Source organism: Madurella fahalii, assembly GCF_045866475.1.
Source record: "Madurella fahalii IFM 68171 DNA, scaffold_5, whole genome shotgun sequence".
NCBI classification, from domain to species: domain Eukaryota; kingdom Fungi; phylum Ascomycota; class Sordariomycetes; order Sordariales; genus Madurella; species Madurella fahalii.
The window spans coordinates 4,104,423-4,125,063 of record NW_027263975.1 but is presented as its reverse complement, the minus strand read 5'-3'; the positions used below and the strand labels follow the sequence as shown (position 1 = coordinate 4,125,063).

General features: G+C 55.6%; 8 protein-coding genes across 8 annotated transcripts; 5 read left to right on the top strand and 3 right to left on the bottom strand.

The window, feature by feature from the left end:
- Positions 1-1,054: 1,054 nt before the first annotated feature.
- Positions 1,055-3,637, top strand: MFIFM68171_09816 (uncharacterized protein; the record flags this gene model as incomplete). Its single annotated transcript, XM_071065235.1, has 2 exons — positions 1,055-2,336; positions 2,502-3,637. The coding sequence occupies 2 exons, from the start codon at positions 1,055-1,057 to the stop codon at positions 3,635-3,637; spliced, it is 2,418 nt and encodes an 805-aa protein (XP_070921336.1).
- Positions 3,638-4,524: 887 nt separating this feature from the next.
- Positions 4,525-6,792, bottom strand: MFIFM68171_09815 (uncharacterized protein; the record flags this gene model as incomplete). Its single annotated transcript, XM_071065234.1, has 12 exons — positions 4,525-4,714; positions 4,782-4,902; positions 4,967-5,068; positions 5,130-5,221; positions 5,278-5,369; positions 5,429-5,470; positions 5,532-5,703; positions 5,762-5,997; positions 6,062-6,108; positions 6,178-6,253; positions 6,306-6,478; positions 6,540-6,792. 12 exons carry the CDS (start codon positions 6,790-6,792, stop codon positions 4,525-4,527), a joined length of 1,596 nt encoding a protein of 531 aa, XP_070921335.1.
- Positions 6,793-7,483: 691 nt separating this feature from the next.
- On the top strand, positions 7,484-8,659 carry MFIFM68171_09814 (Alcohol dehydrogenase GroES-like domain-containing protein; the record flags this gene model as incomplete). Its single annotated transcript, XM_071065233.1, has 2 exons — positions 7,484-8,046; positions 8,128-8,659. 2 exons carry the CDS (start codon positions 7,484-7,486, stop codon positions 8,657-8,659), a joined length of 1,095 nt encoding a protein of 364 aa, XP_070921334.1.
- A 685-nt stretch (positions 8,660-9,344) lies between these two features.
- MFIFM68171_09813 (uncharacterized protein) lies at positions 9,345-11,060 on the top strand (the record flags this gene model as incomplete). Its single annotated transcript, XM_071065232.1, has 2 exons — positions 9,345-10,087; positions 10,163-11,060. The coding sequence occupies 2 exons, from the start codon at positions 9,345-9,347 to the stop codon at positions 11,058-11,060; spliced, it is 1,641 nt and encodes a 546-aa protein (XP_070921333.1).
- Positions 11,061-11,799: 739 nt separating this feature from the next.
- Positions 11,800-13,160, top strand: LAG1_1 (sphingosine N-acyltransferase lag1; the record flags this gene model as incomplete). The annotated part of the gene is made up of 2 exons (XM_071065231.1): positions 11,800-12,639; positions 12,753-13,160. 2 exons carry the CDS (start codon positions 11,800-11,802, stop codon positions 13,158-13,160), a joined length of 1,248 nt encoding a protein of 415 aa, XP_070921332.1.
- A 307-nt stretch (positions 13,161-13,467) lies between these two features.
- MFIFM68171_09811 (25-hydroxycholesterol 7-alpha-hydroxylase) lies at positions 13,468-15,105 on the bottom strand (the record flags this gene model as incomplete). The annotated part of the gene is made up of 2 exons (XM_071065230.1): positions 13,468-14,845; positions 14,927-15,105. The coding sequence occupies 2 exons, from the start codon at positions 15,103-15,105 to the stop codon at positions 13,468-13,470; spliced, it is 1,557 nt and encodes a 518-aa protein (XP_070921331.1).
- A 1,520-nt stretch (positions 15,106-16,625) lies between these two features.
- MFIFM68171_09810 (uncharacterized protein) lies at positions 16,626-18,197 on the top strand (the record flags this gene model as incomplete). The annotated part of the gene is made up of 1 exon (XM_071065229.1): positions 16,626-18,197. One exon carries the CDS (start codon positions 16,626-16,628, stop codon positions 18,195-18,197), a length of 1,572 nt encoding a protein of 523 aa, XP_070921330.1.
- Positions 18,198-18,733: 536 nt separating this feature from the next.
- MFIFM68171_09809 (Isotrichodermin C-15 hydroxylase) lies at positions 18,734-20,613 on the bottom strand (the record flags this gene model as incomplete). Its single annotated transcript, XM_071065228.1, has 6 exons — positions 18,734-19,717; positions 19,796-20,049; positions 20,126-20,185; positions 20,249-20,298; positions 20,362-20,474; positions 20,536-20,613. 6 exons carry the CDS (start codon positions 20,611-20,613, stop codon positions 18,734-18,736), a joined length of 1,539 nt encoding a protein of 512 aa, XP_070921329.1.
- Positions 20,614-20,641: the final 28 nt, after the last annotated feature.

Here is a 20,641-nt window from a genome sequence, read left to right as displayed (position 1 = left end):
AACATCTTAAACACTTAGAAACAACGCTTTTCGGTATCGTATTTTACTTTAACAGTCTTTTTCGTCCAGAAACTAAGGCCAGGGTTACTAACACTCCAGAACATATTCCCAGACAGACATATAATCTTTCTTCTTCGAACTATTAAGAAGACCCAACACTTTACACTCCTTAAACCATTCCATAATCTTTACAGTCATCTCAGTACTAAACACCACTTTCTTCAACACCGGCACTTCCTCAACAGCAATCTTCTTCTTACTCGGGCGACCGTTCCTTAATACAACAAGCAGTCGCTTATTCGCAGACACAGACAGGGTAGATACAACGATCTAACTACCCTCAGGCGGATTTTCGAGACTTAGGAGGGGGTTGGCATCGCCCACATTCGCCTCGTTAGGTTAGGACAGTAGGTAGTTATCATTTTCCCGCACTATACTATCAACAGGCACGTCGTTAACAACTAGGACATTGGAAGCAGCCTCTCTAGGTACTGAGCCTAGTTGACTGGCCATTTTTCTCGAATCTAGGCACAAATATACAGTCCGGATACCTCAAAGTCAGACTTCGTGCCTGAGCGAAAGGATCTGACAGTCCGCTGGCAAAAGCGGGGTTAGTACATAGCGACATACTCCAACTGCTAGTATCACGAGCTGACAAGGGGCCCTAGAAGGTACTTCTTGGTATACCCACTTTCTAGTAGCACCGGAAGTCACTTCGTTGGGCACTGCGGCACTGCGCAGTCGCGAGCCGATCAGGCGCTTAGCGCTGCCAAGAGTTAGAGCGCAGTTGGCTGCAGGGGATCTCTTTTGTATATATACCACTCAAAGTCTCCCACATATTGGGATCAGAACAAGGCACACTTTCTCTTCTTTTCTCCTACCAACGCTCTATTATTGAGCCGCCTTGTCGCTCCCTGCAGTGTCACAGAAACTCATTTTCCCCATCATTTTGCTCCCAACTCCCATCTCGCCCTGACAATCCGTCTGCTGGTGCAAACTCCATTCCAATACGAATGCCCGGTCAAGTTGCTCTTACCATCAGCACGAACACAGAATGGCGGCGCGCCACGACCCGGACAAACCAAATAGAGGCTATTTTAAGCAACCAAGAGTGTCAAGACCCCTTCCACCCCTCCCGCCCGGGTACGATTGGAAGGAACAGATAGAGAAATACTGCTCAAAGACGTTTTTATCCAAAATTCAGGGCGAGCCACCGAGTAATCGTTGGTTCACTTTCATAAGACCTTACGAACGGAAGCCGTTCGACGGTATCAAGACGGACAAGTACTACCGCACCGAACTAGATGATTGGGGCCACCCTCGGGAACCTAAGTCCAATTTCAACAGATTCAGCGGCGTATTTTGCCATCGCGGGTTCTATGATCAAGCCATGAAAATCCCCGAGAACTCGGTCCTCGCTATCGAGTACGGATTCCAGTACGGCTTCCGTCTCCACGAGCTCGACGTCAAGTTGCACACGAACGCGGACAAGTCGCTGAGCCTACGCAAGGCATTCCTGTCCCACGACGCCACCGGGGCCCGCACGACAGCCCAGACCGGGAGGTGGAGTCAAAACGACGGCCGTGATGTGATAGGAACCACCCTCGTGACGAAGGGCATCAATCTCGAGAAGAATGACTTTGCGAGCACGTTCCAGGAGACGGATGCAAAAGTGCCCGGCCTCGAGAGCTTGCTGTTCGAATATGACAGCTGGGAATCCGGGCCTGGGAGGGCCCCTCAGCTGGGACAAGAAGTCTACTACGGCAGCACTTTTCAACTCGATATGAGCCAGCCCGGCGACGCCTTTGCCAGGATGCTCGCGTGGCTTCGTTACAGCAAGTTCAACAACCTGCAAGTCATTATCAAAGGATACAACCGCTTCTATTCCGACGGTCCGGCCCTTCTGGAGGCGGTCAACAGGTCGTTTTCCCCCCGAAGCGGTGCGCTGATTGATACATTCCGAGCTCACGACGGAGCGGTGATCTCGGCCGCGTGCATCAACCTTGGCTACGGCTATACCGGGCGTAAGAAAATCGTGACGGGCTCGCGAGACAAAACGGTGCGCATCTGGGAATGTCATACCAGCACGCTAGAAAGAACGCTCGTGGGCCACGGCGGCGCAGTTAACTCGGTTGCATTCTCGTCCGAGTACTCGTGGGTGGTGTCAGGCTCTGAGGATAACACAGTCCGCATCTGGGACTTTGATACAGGCAAATTGATACGTAGACTCGAAGGCCACAAAGGGGCAGTCAACTCGGTTGCATTCTCGGATAAGCATATGCTGGTGGCATCCGCGTCAGATGATCGAAAGGTTCTCATCTGGGACGCCAAATCGGGTAAGTTGCGGCATGCGCTAAAAGGCCACAAGGAACCGGTAGTTTCCGTCGCCTTCTCGGACTGCGGCCAGGACAAGTGGGTGGCGTCGGGATCGTATGATGGCACGATCCGGATCTGGGATACGAGCACGGGAAACCTGCTACAGACACTCAGCGGCCACACAGATGCAGTTACTTCTATGGCTCTCTTCGCCGATGTCATGGCGACGGGCTCCTTCGATCGGACGATCCGGATCTGGAACACCAGCACGGGAAAGCTGCTGCAGACGCTCAGCGGTCATAAGGCGCCCATCGCCTCGGTCGCTTTTATCGCCGGGAACAGCCACGTAGCGTCAGCGTCGGGCAACACGGTCCGAATCTGGCAAGTCGAAACGGGCAAGCTGCACCGGACGTTCCAGGGCCACACAGCGCCCGTCACGTCTATCACATTCGAGGATATACGGGACACAAAGGTCATGATAACGACGTCGAGCGACGGAGAGATGCGGATCTGGGCGTATGAGAGGCTGATGGACACCATCGTGGCGGACCATGAACCCTGGCGGAACTTGACCATGGGCGTTATTATAGTGTTCTACCCGCAACCAATATTGGATATTGCTTTGGGGGGGAAAGGACTGGCCTTGAAAACCACCAGCCCGGAGGAACGGCTCAAGGTGCTGGATTACGAGTACCTCACGAACACGACAATGGAGCACATCAGGTCGTTTATTGACAACCCCATCCCGCAGTTTGGCCATATCATACCCGAGATTGTCCACTGCGGCCTGGGTCTGCGCTATGATACGCGTCGGGGAACAGCAGTAAACCCCAAGGACGGATCTCCTATATCGGACCCGGAAGTGCTTTTAGCCAGCCGTCTCGACCGAGCTATGATCGAGGTCAGCCTAGAGCTGAGGAAGCTCTATCCACAAATGGTCTTCTCGTCCTGCACCCGACTATCAGACGTCTACCTCGGGGACTCGGATGCCGAATACACGGCAGATCTTCTAACCGGCAGTTTGAAGCCGAAGCTGACCGGCGAGCACGGGATTCCGGCACGGCTACGCGCTGTTCACGGGGGTTTGTACCCGCAGTCGGATCTCGTCGTGGCCGATGATCCCGTGGCCGAGATTGCGGCGCGGACGTGGATCGATGAGTACGCACGGCTGGACCGAGCTCAGCTGATGACTATGACGTACGATGACTGGATTGCCCAGGATCCTGCAGTCAAAGAAGTTGTTGATGGGCTGAACGCCAAGTTTTGGCCCAATACAGTGGGGGGGACGGTGGGCGGTGGTCCGGTTCCATTTACTCAGTAAACCGTTGCGAGGTAGCGCCGCAATCCAAATATTTTGAATATAGTACAACGGTCCTAACGAGTATATTACAACTAGCTGGTGACGACTATACGAGTATACTAAACTTGGGGAAGGAACAAGAGAGAAGGAAAGAGCGCGAGGTCGTAATACGGGACATGCTAAGGGTTTCCGAGACTCTATCTGTCGGGTTCAGCCCGTTACATATAACGTAGACTCTCTTTTGTCTTTATCTCGGAATAGGGCTTAACGTTAAATGTGTGCTATGCTGTTTAATAAGCGCTGAAGTGAAAGGTGAGGCACTAAAAAGTGCCTGCTTGCCTGTTACTCGTGCAGTGACCAACTGGTCCAATCATAAGGCCCAGTTCAAGATGGTGTACTTTCGTTAACTGAACACTGTGAACACCTAGCCTGAGATTAGGTATCTCAATATAGGTTATACCGTACTCGAAATATGCTTAGTACTGACTGTTCTATGTTATTCCCCGCCACTGAGCAGCCATTTCTGGCTACTCTTTGGCCCCTACACCTACTATCAGCATAAGAACCTCTGGATGCTTATATAGTAGTATTTACCCGTCCTAGACCTAATATATTGCTATAATTCTTTTCTCTAAGGTCCTCCATTTGCTACTTCTTACAGTAGTAGCTATAGAAGATCAATGCCTTTTACTTTCTAACTACTCGAACTTCCGTACCTACGTGTTAGCCTTGGGTATGAATCTGCTGAACTAGCGAAGGGTAGAGTCGAAGAGTATGATGGGTATAGTGGTATGAAACACTAACCCCAGCACTGTTTCAGCGTGTAGTCCCGGTCACGGTGTTATCTTCATAAACGCCAACTCAAGCGGCCTCAACAGACGCAGTCACCACTGCACAAAATCCCATCTCTACTCCTTCTTCTTCCTCACGAACTCGACCATGCACGGATATGCCATCTTCAAGTTGAGTTCGATGCGGATGCGCTGTTCAGGCTGCCCGGGGGGTATCCGGATGTCCTCGTATTCCTGGCAGATCCTCGCCAGGATGTACTCCATCTGCTGCTGGCCAAAGACACGACCGATGCAATGGCGGGGCCCACTAGAGTTCGTCAAGTCAGCGGGCCAATTCGATCGTCTCAACATCGCGACGCAGGAGAGTCACTCACTGGTTGTACGGAATAAAGTGCCACCTGTCAACGCTGGCGCCCTCCCAGCGTTCGGGCCGGAACACAGTGGCATCCTCTCCCCAGATATCCTTCCGACGCTGCATGCCGCCTAGGGAGTAGACTTTGCGGCTACATGTCAGCCGCTATGCCGCCTGGCATGAAACGAACCCCGCGGTGTGACTTACTGACGGTGGTGCCCTTAGCGACAGCCAGAGGCTCCTTGCCACTCTTGCCTCCTCCGGTAGGGAGAGTAGTGTCTTCCAGAGCCTCCCTCACATTGAGCCCAACTGGATGCTTCATCAGCCCCATGCACAGATAGCAAACTTCACGCTCATTGACCAAACTTACGAGGGTGGTATAATCTGAAAGTCTCGTTGATGACGTAGCGAATGTAAGTGAAGTGCTTGATATCATGGGGCGTCGGTGGCCGTGAGCCACAGCTAATGGGGCTCAGAGTCAGCGTATTCAGCTTCTATGTGGCTACAGGAACACTTACACCCGCTCGACTTCCTCTTTCATCTTCAAGAACACGTTGGGGTGCTTGCCCGCTAGGAAGATAGCCCATGAGATGAGGATTGCAGAAGGGTCCTAATAACGCCCGCTGTCAGCGCAGATTCGAGTGCCGGGTAACTAGATGGCAATGTTACCTTTCCGCCAAGCATGATAGACATCATGGACTCTTTGATTTCCTAGTAGAGGGTAATCGGTCAGTCACAATGTACTTGATAGATCATGTCCATAATTATGTACCTGGGGGCTCTTCTTTTGGCTGGCCAGCTCCTCTAGCATAGTATATTCCTCGAGGGACTTCTTGGACAGGTCTCTGGCATAGACTTTATCCGCCATGCCGTAGCAGTAGGCATTCAAATCCCGAAGTGCCTTGGGAGCAAGATACTTGTCCTTGACGTAATACGCGTTTTTGCTGCAAATTGGTTAGCTTTGGTACAAAGTGAAGCAAGTTCAGGGAAGGGAATGCCCACCCGAAGAGCATACGCATTGTGTTGATGGGGTGCAACGTGTCCATAGGCTTTCTGAAGGGCGGCTCGGAGGTGAGAGACTCGGCGGATTCGCCAAAGAAAACCTCAGTCACGACATCCAGTTGGTACCGGTCAACGAGATCAAACACCTCGACCGGCTTGTTGACATCAAAGCGCGCAAAAAGCTTTTGCGCATGCTGCTCGGTAATCAAAAGGTCCGTTGGGCGAAGTTTGCTGACCTTGAGCGTTCTGGTGTTAGCCAAATCACGGGTTGGACGGGACCCGGAATAAATGTGAGCATACATGGTCCTTGATACGGTCTTTGCTCTTGTGCCAATCCTCTCCGTCAACTGTGCACACTGGCGGTTAGAATTCTGTTTTGCGTTGACATGGGGAGAAGCAAGGATTTCATGGCCCACCGACAAAGATCTGGGTATCACCGAGCATGTCGCCCCAGATACGCCGAGTCACTTCGCCTCTTCCGAAGCTCGACCACTGTTCTGTGTCAGAATTCCGGTTACGGGCGTTGACCAACAGGCTTTCATACCTTGGTTTGCATGATGCCCTTGATGTTTGCCGGCTCGTCGGTGAAGATGAGACCAGTTGCAAACGTGCGCATCTCGACGGTTCGGCCCGGCACCGCGTCGAGCCACGAGGACACCAGGGGAAACAAGCTGTGTCTGGCATTCTTGTACAGCGAATACAGTGCAAGATCAATGGCTAAAGTCATTTGACAGGTTAGGAGGGAAGTCGAGGACTGGAGGGCATGGGACTGACGAACCGAAGGGGAGTCTGAAGGGCACGACGGGAGGTGGTGCACCGAACTTGCGCATCCGACGGTCGCGATACACTCTCGACCCGAAATCGTAGAGGTACGTCCATACAATTGCCAGGGTGGCATAGGCCGCCCACGGCCCCCAGAGCTTCTCAACGTGTGGTGCCCATGCCTCGGGAAGGTGGGAGGTGATAGCGTGGGTCACGTTGCCAGCCAGGTCGGCGGCGTTGAAGTCGGTGCTGGCCAAGAAGGAAGCCATCTTGAGATGCGACGAGCAGACAGCCTGCCTCAGCTTCTCGAGACGCTTTCCGGGTTCTTACTTGTGATATATTAGAGCACTCGACTCAGGAGTCCGGAGAACGCAGACTAATCGGGACTCTGGTACTTGGTACATATGTTGCTATATAAGCAAAGCACGTTACTTCACTGCGCTTCGGTCGTATGAGGGCGCGGCATTGTCAGCCGACACTTCCTGAATGGTTACCAGTTCTAGTAGGTATTATCGTTCTATTGGAGACGGACAAAACTAACGCACGTATCATGTGGATTCGATAGCGTAGAAAGATTTTGGTCATACCCGATTAGTGAAACCCACCACGCATTTAGGCTCCGTCCGTAATCCTCCTCAGAAGGCTTGGAGGGCTGTGCTTAGCGCTGACGAGCATGCCGAGAAAACCCTCCGACCCGGTATTCCTTCCGAACGCCACCCCGCTGCTCGCATTCCGGGAAGACCTGGCATCGGAAATAATGCAGGCGAATGTAACATTGAGGATGGACGACCAAAAGATCAGGAAGACGTCAATCTTTGACTCGAGGGTCTGGCGACAACGATAAACCTGTATCCCTGGCGGCCAGTCAGGTAGTTATCCCTCAGACAACTAGGACTTTAACATACCGGACAGTCAAAACATCCCCACCTTTTTCAGATTTCGAAGTCTGCAATCACCAGCATGGCCCGCGGAATACCATCAACAATGGAATGCCTCATCCAGCCACGCGACGGCAGGGGCCCGCCGGTGGTTGATCACAGCCGGGCAGTTCTCGAGCCCAAAGGGGACCACGACGTGCTCGTGCGCGTGTGTGCTGTGGCGCTCAACCCGACGGATTATAAGATGGCCGAGTACTTCCCCGTGCCCGGCGCCATCATGGGCTGCGACTTCATGGGCATCGTCGCCGAGACAGGGCCGAAATCCACCGTGGCGGTCGGGACGCGGGTCTGCGGACCGATGCACGGCTCCAACCCGGGGAATCCGGACTCGGGCGCGTTTGGCGAATACCTTGTACAGGACGGGCGACTGTTGGTGCGCATTCCCGACTCGTGGAGCGACCTCGAAGCGGCCGCGCTGGGCGGTGTCGGATGGGCAACTGTTGCGCTGGCCATGGAGCATTCTCTGCAGCTAACGGGGACGCCATCTAAGCCGGCGCCGTTGAGGGATGACGGGACGAGGCAGCCTGTTCTTGTGTACGGTGGTGCCACCGCATCGGGGACGATGGCATGTCAATTGCTTGCGAGGTACGTGTCTCAACGGGCAAAAACTCATATGACTGCATGTCACTGCAATTAATAGCACTGTTTCTCTGACTCTCGTGACAGCGCCGGCTACGACCCAGTCGCTGTGTGCTCGCAAGCCTCCTCGGCACTGGTAAAGAGCTACGGTGCCGTGAGCACCTTCCCCTACGTGTCCCCAACATGCGGAGAGACGGTGAAGGATCACACCAAGGGCACGCTGCGCGGGGCCATCGACTGTATTACCACGCCGGAGTCGGTACGCTGCTGCTTCACGGCGCTCGGGCGCGCGGGCACACGGTATGCGAGCCTGGAGCACGCCCGTGACGAGTGGAGGACGCGCAAGGCGGTCAAAGTAGACTTTCCCCTGACATACGTTGTCATGGGCCACGAGGTCAAGCTCGAGGAGCCCTACTACCGCAAGGCGGACCCGGCCAAGTTTGATCTGGGCGTCAGGTGGGCGGGCGAGGTCCAGATGCTTATCGACCAAGGCAAGCTTAAGAGTCATCCCGTGCAGGAGGTGGCAGGGAGGTGGCAGGGGATTATTGATGGTTTGGAGATGTTGAGGGCAGGAGAAGTGCGCGGCAAGAAGCTTGTTGTCCGGATAGCAGATGCTTAGAAAGCGGGACGTTCAGCGGGCAATTTGCCAACTACCTCGATGTTTTCTTAGGCACCTTATCTTCACCTTGGCTTACCTTACCATAGAGAGATCTTTGTGTTTCTAGCGAATGATTAGGCGTTGGATTCAATTCCATTTTCATTTTCATGTCGTAATGACCGAGGCTGAAGTTGGATTGCGGGATCTATTCCGCCCGGCCCAGCTGCGTGGGCTTGGATTACCAGGGTGAGATGCATCTGCATAAGGTGCTGTAGTATTGGCGGGTTCGGAGGATTCAGTGCAACAACGTACTGTACTGTACTGTACTGTACTGTACAGGTGTACTACATGTATACGAGCTCTGCAGTATTTTCTCGGCACCATCGGGATCCCAGCTCAAGGTACCCAGGTACCGTACCAACCATATTGTGGTATGCCCGGTCCCGCCACTACACCCCCAAGTCCCAAGGCCCTTGCATTATCAAACACCTAAACCATTAGCAGTCAGCAGTTCCACGATCTCAGTTCTTCATGTGATTGCCGTCTTCGGTGACGCCTCACAACCTACATCGGCAACCCGCTCTTTGACTGGGACTACGAGGTGCCCCCGCTGGCTGCTACACCAAAAGACTTCGATTGTTTATCCCGCCCTTGCTAAGACCACCTGACACCGCAAGCGCCTATCGCAGCCGCATAACCCGTCACAATGGCTGCCACCTTTCCATGGACGGAGCGGAATGGTGTTTGGCGCCGCAAGTTGGGCTCGATGGAGTCGTTCTACCTGACCCTCGCTGCGCCCGAGGGCGAACCGGTGCACTGGATGGTCGGTTGCTGCGTGTCCTTTGCATACCGTGGGAAGGATGCTAGCACCCTCGATATTGAGGATACTCTGCGACAAGCATGGACAGACCTTCGACGCGAGTTCCCCACTATTGTCACCGTGGTGAACCCAGTGACTCGGGAAATGGAAGTTGCCATGCCCGACGACCCTGTCTCGATCGACATTTGGCAGCACAGGTCCTTCCGCGTGCACGACGGCACCACGGCCGACGAGCTCTTTGGGGGCTTTAGAAGCCAGTTTCACATTACACTGCACCTCCTGCGCAATGACGATGACGAGGATTATAGACTCCTCATCCAGGCGCCGCATGTTCTGATCGATGGACGGGGGATACTGCACTTGTATCATGCCCTCTTCACGGCGCTGGCTGGAGGGGCAAAGAATGGCAACAAGACGGTCAAGCCACTGGCCGCTGAGTCTGTTTGCTTGAGTCGGCCTTTAGATGAGTGGCTTGGGATGAAGTCCGTGCCGTCAGAGAAGAACTACAGAGACGCAGAGTCAACGTTCGAGCACTTTGCCAGCCAGACAAGACCTATCCAACTGCCTACTCCAGGAGCGCAACGTACCAGCCCGCCAGCACCTAAGTCAACCGACGTACAAGAGACGAGGTACTGTACCATTATCCCATGCTGAGAGGAGCAAGATGCGAGCTGTCCAGGACGAGGCTAATAATGCATCTCCAGCTCGCCCCTGCTGTCAGTCAAAATGGCAGTCTTTGGATTCATCTTCTTCCTGCTGAGCCTCAAGGTTACGCATTCTTCCAAGCACCAACCGCTCAGCTTCGCCAAACGGTGCATGGCGGTGATGCTCTACCCGCTCGTGTTTAGCATCCTACGACTCGGGACGTCTCTCGCCAGCCTGTTCGGCCCGCAGCTACGGAGGCCCGTCCACCGGGATCTGGCGCTGAGCAAGGACACCACCGACGCCGTTGTCCGGGCGTGCAAGCGCCAGGGCGTGTCCGTCACCTCGGCTTTCCACGCGGGGCTCATATCGGCGACGCAGAAGATGCAGTCATCGGCCGGCGAGGTGGGCACATCCTACGTGCAATTCACCACGGTCGACCTGCGGCGTTTCTTCCCGTCCTCATTCAGCCCGCACCGGGGCCACGGAGCCGCCAGCCTGCAGACGGCGGTGCCCATGGCCGTCGGCGGCCTGTCCAAGGCCGAGAACACCTCATTTGGCGCCCTCGCCAAGACGCTGCACGAGCGGTACAGGGCCCCGTTCGCGTTCGCCGACGGCGACTTTGGCTACCTGGCCCCGCTGATGGCCATGTCGGAGCAGATGCTCCGCAGCGGGATGCCGCCGCCGCCGAGCCGGACGCCGTCCGTGTCGAGCATTGGCGTCGTCGACGCGTTTCTGGCGCCGCGGTACGGCGACTGGGAGACGAGGAGCGAGTTCTGGATGAGCTCAACCATGCAGAACTCGGATATCCAGATGTACCTGTGGACGTGGAAGGGCAGGATGGTATTTAGTGCTTGCTATAATGAGGCCTGCTACAGGGCTGAGGAGGTGGATGCGCTGTTGGAGCGGACACGGTATGAAGTGGTCAGTGGGTTGGGAATAGTTCCATTGGATAATTAAGAGTTAGGGTAAATGAGGTTAGAGGGTTCGGGTTGCCCTTCTGGTGTCCGCCTGGGCTTGATTGGTTCATCTTAGGTTATCGGCCCCAGTGTTCCGACTTTCCGCTCTGAACCGGGACGGGACAGCCCCATGGACCCGTCCCCGGCGATGATTTTCCTGGAATCCTGGACCCTGCGTCTCCGAATCACACACGTGATCTGTAGGATGCGGAGGAACAAGAAGGAATAATTGGAGCTGCATCAGACCTGTCATCATGTGCGGAGATCGGTGCTTACTGCGGAGAGAGACAGATGGCCGCGTGGCAGAATGCGGTGAACGGCTTTGTAGAGTACAATACATCAGCGGGGGGGGGGGGGGGGGGCAACTGTCGGATAGGGGAATGAATCGTACAAAACAGCTCGGAAAAAGGGGTAGTAGGTTAGATGGAGACGGGGACATTGCATTGCAGCCGCAGCGTTGTGGTGCAACCAATTCGGACCCTCCTCTCTCACAGCCAAGATTGGCCAAGTGCTTATTGCATCAAAGCTACCAGAAGGACTGCTTACCTACTCCGTAGCCTCCGATCGGCCAACCAAAGCGCGCAGCTCAACGCGGACCCCGGCTCCAGGCCGACTTTGCCTTCATTTCCATTTTCCACAATCGTCAATTGAGCGTCTCAACGTCCATTTTTTTTTTTTTTCCTACCAGCGCATTTTTCCTTGTCGGCTGCCGTAGGGGTTTCAACGCACACCCGCCGAGAATGGCTGCATCCGAAGCGTTTTCGCTGCTCAGCACCTCGGCCGATTCTTTCCAGGCAACAGCAGAAGATGGCGGCTCATCGCGTCGGCGCGCTAAGTTGAGCCCTCAGGGTCCATCCTCACAGTCTAACGGCCATGCGCGTCCCGGCCGGCCGGCTAAGCAGGACAGGTCTTCGAGGCGTAGGAAGGGATCACGTGGGCTGTGGCTCTTCCGGCGCTCATGGGGCCTGCCACTGCTTCTCATGATCGGCTTCCTGTCACTTTACGCCATCAATCCGACCGAGTCCAACATTGTCCACCGTTTCATCTTCCTTTCCTACAAGCTCGACGGTCAAGATGGCCGGTATGGCAAGGGCCTCTGGGACCTCGCCTTCGTCTCCTTCTACACCATCTTCCTCACCTTCACGCGCGAGTTCATCATGCAGGAGATTCTGCGGCCACTGGCCCGTCTCGGGGGTATCAAGTCCCGGGGCAAGCAGGCGCGCTTCATGGAGCAAATGTACACGGTGTGCTACATTGCCTTCATCGGGCCGCTCGGCCTGTACACCATGAAGCACACCCCGGGGCTGTGGTACTTTGAGACTCGCGGTATGTACGAGTCGTTTCCGCACAAGACTCACGACGCCGTCTTCAAATTTTACTACCTGTTTCAGGCCGCCTTCTGGGTTCAGCAGGCCATTGTCATGATCCTCGGCCAGGAGAAGCGCCGCAAGGATTTTAAGGAGCTTATCATGCACCATATCATTACCATTTCTCTCATTGGCCTGAGCTACCGCTTTCACTTCACGTATATGGGCATTGCGGTCTACATCACACATGACATTAGCGACCTCTTCCTTGCGGTAGGTTTTTTTTTTTTTTTTTTTTTTTTTAGCCCCTTGATTTATTTGAACGTTCCGTCCTTGAGCGATTCTTGTCGTGACTAACCCCCCGTCTTTTTGCTTTATGGCTGCAGTTCTCAAAATCGCTCAACTACCTCGACCACCCGGCCCAGGGGGGTTCGTTTGCGTTTTGCATCGCCGTCTGGATCTACCTCCGGCACTACATCAACCTCAAGATTCTCTACTCGATCGCCACCGAGTTCCGCACCGTCGGCCCCTTTGAGCTGAACTGGGAGACGCAGCAGTACAAGTGCTGGATCTCACAAGCCATCACCTTTGGACTGCTTGCCGCGCTCCAGGCGCTCAACCTGTTCTGGCTGTACTGCCTGTTCCGCAGCGCCTACCGCTTCGTGTTCTTGGGCATCGCCAAGGATGACCGGTCCGAGGCGGAGGAGTCGGAAATCGAGGATGCGGAGCGCAAGATGAACTCCCGGGGTAAAGAGCCCGCGCTGGCGACACCCAACGGACGGCGGTCAAGGTAAAGTAGACGGCGGTTTACTCGGAGCATACGTTTCGCACGGGGTGGCAACGATTCACGCCAACTTGTAATGCGGAGTGGACGAAGTTTGGGATGATGACGGTTTTCAGCCGGTTAGACAGGCTTGGGGCGGGTCACCTTTGGCAGCGTTAAAAGACAAGGAAAGGCAACCGATGACGCTACATGCTGACAAGTGCAGCGGATTTTTTTTTTCTTTTTTTCCCTGGAATGTATCTCTTTGGTAATGTAATAGTTCAGTTCTTGGGGCAGGATTCTCTTCTCGGTACATCATACTACGCCATAGCTTTCATTCAACCCGAGGCGAGAGGGACACGACTTCTGCTCTCGCCCATCTTCAAGCTCCACTTGCCAGCCCACTCCTGCCTGACCGTTATCCGCATCGGCACATCCTTCTTGGGCGGCGAGAGCGTCGACAGGTCCGAAAAGTTCAGCGGCGGATTCCGGTCCCACTTGATCTCCTTGCCGTCCTCCCCGACGGGGTGCAGATCCGCCCGCAGGGCCAGCAGGGCCGCCACGATCATGATCTCCACGGCGGCGAACTGCCGCGCGGGGCAGAGGTACGGCGCCGCGCCCCACGGCACGAAGCCGCTCGCGTCGGCGCCGCCCCCGTTCGGCTTGGCGTCGCGGTGGCCCGGCACGAAGCGGTACGGGTCGAACTCGGCCGCCTCGGCGCCCCAGATGCCCCGCTCCCCGTGGATCACGTTGCCCGGCACCTGCAGGTAGTTGCCCGCCTTGAGGAGGTACTTGTCGTCGAGCACCACGTCCGTCATCACCTTGCGGAAGCTCGGGTTGACGTGCCGCGTGCGCTGCGTCTCCTGGAAGACGGAGAGCAGCAGCGGGCAGTGGTGCTTGAGCGCCGCTACGTCGAGCGTGAAGCTGTTATTGCCGCTGCCGCTTCCGCTGCCGTCGTCGTTGCGGACCACGGCGTGGGCCACCAGCTCGGCGCGGACCTGCGCCAGGATGTCGGGCCGCGAGAAGAGCTCCCACAGCGTCCAGTACAACGTCGGGGCCGAGTTGCTGAAGGACGCGATGGTGAAGATGGCGGCCTGCTTGGCCTTATCAGTGGGCGGGACGCCCGCGTCGTCCAGCAGCCGCTGGTGCTCCTTCATGAGGTGCGAGGTGCCGGCGGGGAGAGCCCCGCAGTACTTGATGTAGGCTTTGAAGACCTTCTCACGGAGGGCGTAGCCCTTGCCGGTGATGTCGAGCCAGCCGACCAGGTGCGCGCTGAGGTACGGCATCCATGACCAATAGGCGCTCTCGACCTCGGGGTCTTGGAACGGGTGCTTCTCGCCGTAGACGGCGCAGCTGGTCGCTTGGACGATGGCGTGCCGAGACCACTTGAGGAGACGGGTCTTGCCCGACTGGAGGAAGGCGTCAATGTCGACCAGGACTCGCTTGCCCATGCGCAGGCTGAGGTCGTCCAGGTTTGGTCCGGGCATCAGGCTCATCTTGACCGTGTGGCTCAGGTCGTCGGGTAAACTGCCCCCGAAGATGTCGTAGGTCTCGGGTGACGCATCCCCGTATTTGCGGGCTACGAGCTGGAGGAACGGCCGGAAGGAGAGCGCCTTGGATTGCTTCTGGATCATGGGCAGGAGCCGGCTCGAAGCGCTGATGTAGACCTTGAAGTTGAGGACCGCCAGAGTGTAGATCTCGGCGTCGGCCATCTCGCTACCATTTTCAACACACCAGCGTTAGCGGGAGTTCTGAGATTGTCTCGTTGGAAGGAGATGTTCGGGGCGGCGTCCCAACCTGGTCTTCTGGTAGTAGGACGGGCCATGTTGCAGGAGCCCAAGCACGTGGCCGATGACGGGGAATCTTGGGCGGATTCGACGCGGCTCCCGAGGGTCATCTTGGAGACTGAATACGTAGTCTACGACATAGGCCAGCAGGAAGACGCCCGCAAGGCCATAGACGAGTTCGCGGATCATGGTCGATGCTTGTCAAGCAGGAAGCTGGGAAGCTCTGGTGCGCCAGCGAACTGCGATGACGGAATGAAGCGCCCGCTCGGAGGAAAGCGAAGCGCACCTAGAACCCCTATAGACAGTATCATACATACTACTCTAGCAGAGGGATCACCGCCGGCCGAGTCGGAGACATTCCAAATCTGACTACGTAGAAACTCGGGTAACCTCCAGCCTGCTCTCCCACGTGTCACGCCCTCGGCCGAAGCTGAGCACGATCTAGCCCCCGGGACGTAGCATCATCGGACTCCAAAGTACATGGATCATGCACCCCTTGACCCTAGCGGTTCAAGTCCCTGCATTTGGAAAGAGCTTGTACAGGTACATGTGTTACACTCATGGGATTAACACGAGATTAACACGGATGCTTAACACGAACGCTTGGACTCACCGCTCATCCTTGCCAACAAACTACTACTCTAGGCGAGATCGTTGTCAGTTTATCTGTAGCTACGGATCCGCCGTTGTGGATTCAGCAGGGGCCCGAAGGAATCTGCAGAGGCGTTTCCCGTACAGCCAGCAAATCAGGCTCACTGCAGCGATAGGCTCTGTGGGCGGGGTCTAGGTACCACGGCGCAGAGACGCAGTGAGAATATAGCCAAGTTTTGGGTGCAACCATGCCATCGAGCAAAATGTGTCTTGATTTTTTTTGATTTTTTTTTTTTTTAAAAAAAAAAATTTTCACCAAGCGCTTAGTAAGCACGATTTATTTCTTTGTGGAGTGTCAGAGTTCTCCTCTATTAGGCCTAGCCAGTTACTTGACTATCGTTATGTCCGGTTGTATGTATAGTAGCGTCCCTGTGTAGCTGACATCCCACACGTTGCTGACTGGACTTTGGCAACCTGCTGCATGGAGTGTATAATCGATCCTCATACGACACTAAGCAACCCTTCGATCTGGCCAGCTGGCCACGGGTGCTCGACCCGCTCGCCCAGTAACAACTCACTTGCTTGGCCGCAGGTGGTGGCAGCACGATAGCTCATATGCTGACGAGTCTCTTAATAATGCCTAATATTATGCATACAGATGGCGTCCTGCGCTATTACCGTAGAAGGCCGGTGCAGCTACACACCCCTCATCGTGCGTGGGAGGTGGGATGGAGCAAAGGGCGAAACTACCCGTAGGCATCTCCACCCGGGTACAACCCAGTTCCGGGGCTAGCTTCGGGCTCGCTTACAGCTGGAAGGCTAAGTAGGATGGCTAAGACCCACCAGCCCAAGAGTCGAGAAGCTCCGGAGCGAAATTGGAGATGATGGTGAGATCGCGGCGATTCTTTGATGCCTCCCGTCTATCGCGGCTAGGGAGGTTTTGACCCCTGTTTCTCCATAACACCGAAGAAAGCTGAAAAAAAAAAAAAAAAAATAGAGTGGGAAAAAGAGCGCAGCCGCTGCAGTGCAACGATTGCAATTCGGAGAGTTCGAGTCGGTCTCAACAGGCCATCAGAATCCTACTTGAACATCTTCTCCATTCTCAGTTACCGGCGGCCATGAACAGTCGGGTTACCGCCAAGCGATACGCCTGTGATCGATGCCGGGAACAGAAACTCCGATGCCCTCGGAACGAGCCCGGCGACATCCACAGCACTTGCGGCCGCTGTCTCCGCTTGGGCACGTTGTGCGTTACGGGCGGCGGCCGGCCACTCGGGCGCCCATCGGCCGCTCCCAATCTCCAGTCGAGCGGCATGAACCGGGCCTCTAAACACGCCTACGACCATGCTGATCGTGCCCCTGTTCCGTCACCGCAGCTCTCAATGCACCACGATGACTTTCCTCTAGGGCCGCCGGCGGGCCCATTCTTCTCTCCAACTCATCACCATGCCCCTCCCGCCTTCGATGCATTACATGACCTGCAATTGGAGGGATCCGCCATGACCTTCTCGATGGAACCCTTCAACCCTCCCCCATCCGCCGCCAGTCATCACAGCCGCGGTTCCTCGCTCTCCACGCCCCAGCAAGAGGAGCAGTTTTCCCCAGACTCGAGCCCAGCAAGCGTGTCCGACTTTGACTTTTCTAGCCTCGGCGACGGGAGCATCCCAGACTCCGTATTATCTTCATACCCTCACAACTCTGCGGGCTGCGGCCCCCCAGACTGCCAATCCTCCAACCCCGGGCCGCTGCTGCCGCAGGTCAAGAGGGGTGGGGGGGTTCCCGGCAGCCCTATGGGCGGGGACGTGATCGCCTTCCTCATAGGGCTCGTGGGCAACATCACGCGCCAGCTAGCCGAACTTCGAAACCAAGACTGGGAGTCGTGGGATCCCTGCCTAACCCAGTCCTCCCTATTCGACTCGGACGGCCGCCGCCCCAGTCACAGTAGTGGCCAAGAGAGCCTAGACCCGAACCCCTGGGACACGACGCTAAACATCACCACGCGATTCGCGGTGATCTTACAGACCATGGTGCCCGTCGGCGGCTCGGCACCCGGCCCGGCCGTGTTCTCCGCGCCGACCCTCTCCATCAAGCTGATGCTATTATCGACCTACATTCAACTGGGAGATCTCTACGACCAGATGATCATCCACATCCACAACTGTCTGCTGCTGCACCAGAAGCAACAGCAAGAGCAACAGCAACAGCAACAGCAACAGCCGAACAATCAAGAAGAAAACCAGAACGCTGCCCAAGCAAAGCCGACAAAGCGACAACAACGACAGCCACGACAACAGGCGCAAGCCTCGTCAAGGTCAAGATATACCCACAGGCCCGGCACTGCCCCGGCCAACGATTCCACAAACATACACGTGGCCATGATGATCCAAGTGTTTGAGCACCAGCTGCACGCGGTCGAGCGGCTGATGGGCCTGCCCGCCGAGTGCCAGCTCTGGAGCACGGGCAACGGCGGCCGCAAGGACATGTACTACCATAACCCGCACCACCAGCACCACCACCACCAACACCACCACTCCCCGTCCTGCTCCAGCAGCCCCGGCATCATGGACCAGGGCGAGGGCGGGGGCGAGAGCTCGGTGGTGTTGACGCAGGCGGCCATGTCACAGGCGCAGGAGACATTCCGGTCATTGAAGTGGAACATCGAGCGGATCTGGCGGGTGTTGAGGGCGTGATGATGGATTGGCATTGTAAGCATTGCTTACTTGTTTGTGTGTTCGCAACAAAGGGGTTTGTGGACAGATACTGAGCATGGGGATTGCCCAGGGCGTTGATGCCGGGATTTTATTTTACGTAGACATGCCAAAAGCTGTACATACTCATTCTAGGTTAAAAAAAAAATTGTACATAAAATGATAAAAAGTTAGAGGAGAGGTATTAGCGAGATTTTTCAGCCTGTGGCTTCAATGAAAGAAATCTTGGTGTTTTGGCGAACTCTCGTTAAGAAGTTATTCTGGAGTTCTAAATTGTCTACCTTGTGTTTCCTAAACGCTATAGCTGGCGATTTACTGCATTTGCATATATACCTAGGCAAGCCCTGTGTAACTCAAATCCCGGGTTTGAGCGTCTAGCTTTTTTCATCATCAACGAGTAATCAAAGTCCACAAAAGCTGCCGGTGGAATAAACACGTTTTAACGAATTCCCGTCTACTGGCAAAACTGCCACTAAGCGATGACACAGCACTCGAAACACCACCTCAACCAAACAGCATCACGCCGCCGGCTCGCGCGGCGCCAGGCGAACCTGTACCCGCGGTTTCTTCCAGTACATGTACAGCCGCAGATCGCGGTCCCACTCAACCTCGTCCTCGTTCAGCAGCCGCCAGTCAAAGCTCCAGCACAGCTTGGCCAGCATGATGCGGAGCACAATGTACGCCATGACCTGGCCGAGGCAGTTGCGGGGACCCACGCTGAACGGCCGGAAAGCGCTGCGCTCATCGGCGTCAAACTCGTGGTCGTACTGCGCGTGGCTCGTAGGCAGCCAGCGCTCCGGCCGGAACTCGTACGGCTTGCGGAAGTAGCGCGTCGAGTGATGCGTGGCGTACGCACACGTCGACACCGTCACGCCCTTGGGCACGTAGTTGCCGTCGACCGTGTAGCCCGGGCTGATGCGCGGCAGGCCGTACGGGACGTTGGTGTGCAGCCGGATGATCTCCTCGATGATGGCGTTCAGCCACGGCAGGTCCTGCAGCCGGTCCTCCGAGATGTCGCTGTACCGCCGGAACGTTTGCCGTAGCTCCGTCTGCAGCTTGGTCATAGCATCAGGGTTCCTCATTAGAAAATAGACGCCCGCAGTGAGCACACTCGACGACTCGTAGTGGTCGAGGATCAAGTGGCCAGCTTGCGCGTGGAGGAAGTCGTGCGGTGGGAGCCCCCTCTCTTTTTCATCCTTGAGGAACTGCGCCAGGTAGTCCAGCGGCTTGCTGGGGTCACCGTTCGCCGCTACGCGCTCGTGGATAGCCTTGCTAGTGGCCCGCATACCCTTGAAGTAGCTCAGCGCGACCCTGGGTGGCAGAAAGAGGTATGAGAGCGGATATATCAAGGGGAAGCGGCGCATCACGTTTCTGAAGGTGGCCCAGCGTCCGATGTGCTGCAAGGCCTCCAGGAGCGGGTGGTTCTGGCCGCTCTTCACATTGTTGAACTCGTGGTTCATAGTGATTGCGCCTCCAAGATCGCAAGTGGCTCTCTCAAACCACTATACGCCAAAAAATAAAATAACGCCATGGTTAGCATTTATTCTGGCAGCAAAATGGACAAGGGGAATGGCGCTTACCGGCGTGATGTTCACGCCCTCCTGGGTAGTGGCATCGATCCTGAGTTTCTCGACGAACTCATCGACATGAGCGTGAATTGCAGGCTCGTACTCTCTTAGAGACTTTGGGCTAAATGCGGGAGCTAGCCGCTTGCGCTCCGCGCGATGCTTGTCCACATCGCGCTCAGAGGCGAGACCCTCGTATTTGTCGCCCGTGTCCAGGAGGTCCGACTTGATAAATGCTGGCCGGCCGTTGATAGTGCTTGTGTAGATGTCTGTGCGGCCTGTTAGAAGACTACCTAGGAATTCCCTTCTGGGACCTGTCACCGAGTTTGAGGTGCATGTTCTTACCCGTGTACGCCCTCGGAGTGATGAAGACAAGTTCATTCGGCGCCACGCGAACCACATCACCTAGAACACAACGCCGTCAGAAATGCAACGGCAGAACTAATTAAGACAGCCAAGTGTTCTTACCATACTCGTTCAGGGCCTTTTGCATGCCCCACGGATAACGACCAGAGAGCCTGGTTTGGGCAGGATTAGCACCGATGCCATCACCGCTAAGCGTAGGATAACCGAATACTCACCATTGGTAGCCGTACCAGACATTGGAGACAGCGGCCAGCTTAGGCCCCGGAAATTTGGCGAGAGGGTGGAGCCATAGCAGATAGACACAGCGACATACGCAGTAAACAGCCGTCTGGAACAAACAATTAGCGGATAAGTCTCAGCTACGGAAAAGTGCAAAAGTAAAAACTTACAGCGATGACTGCAAAAGTTGCGTAAACCTGCAGAGGCAGGGAGAAAGCATTAGTTCCCAGGAATCCAGACGACGACATTGTGCCGACTTAGTGATTCCACGTCCTC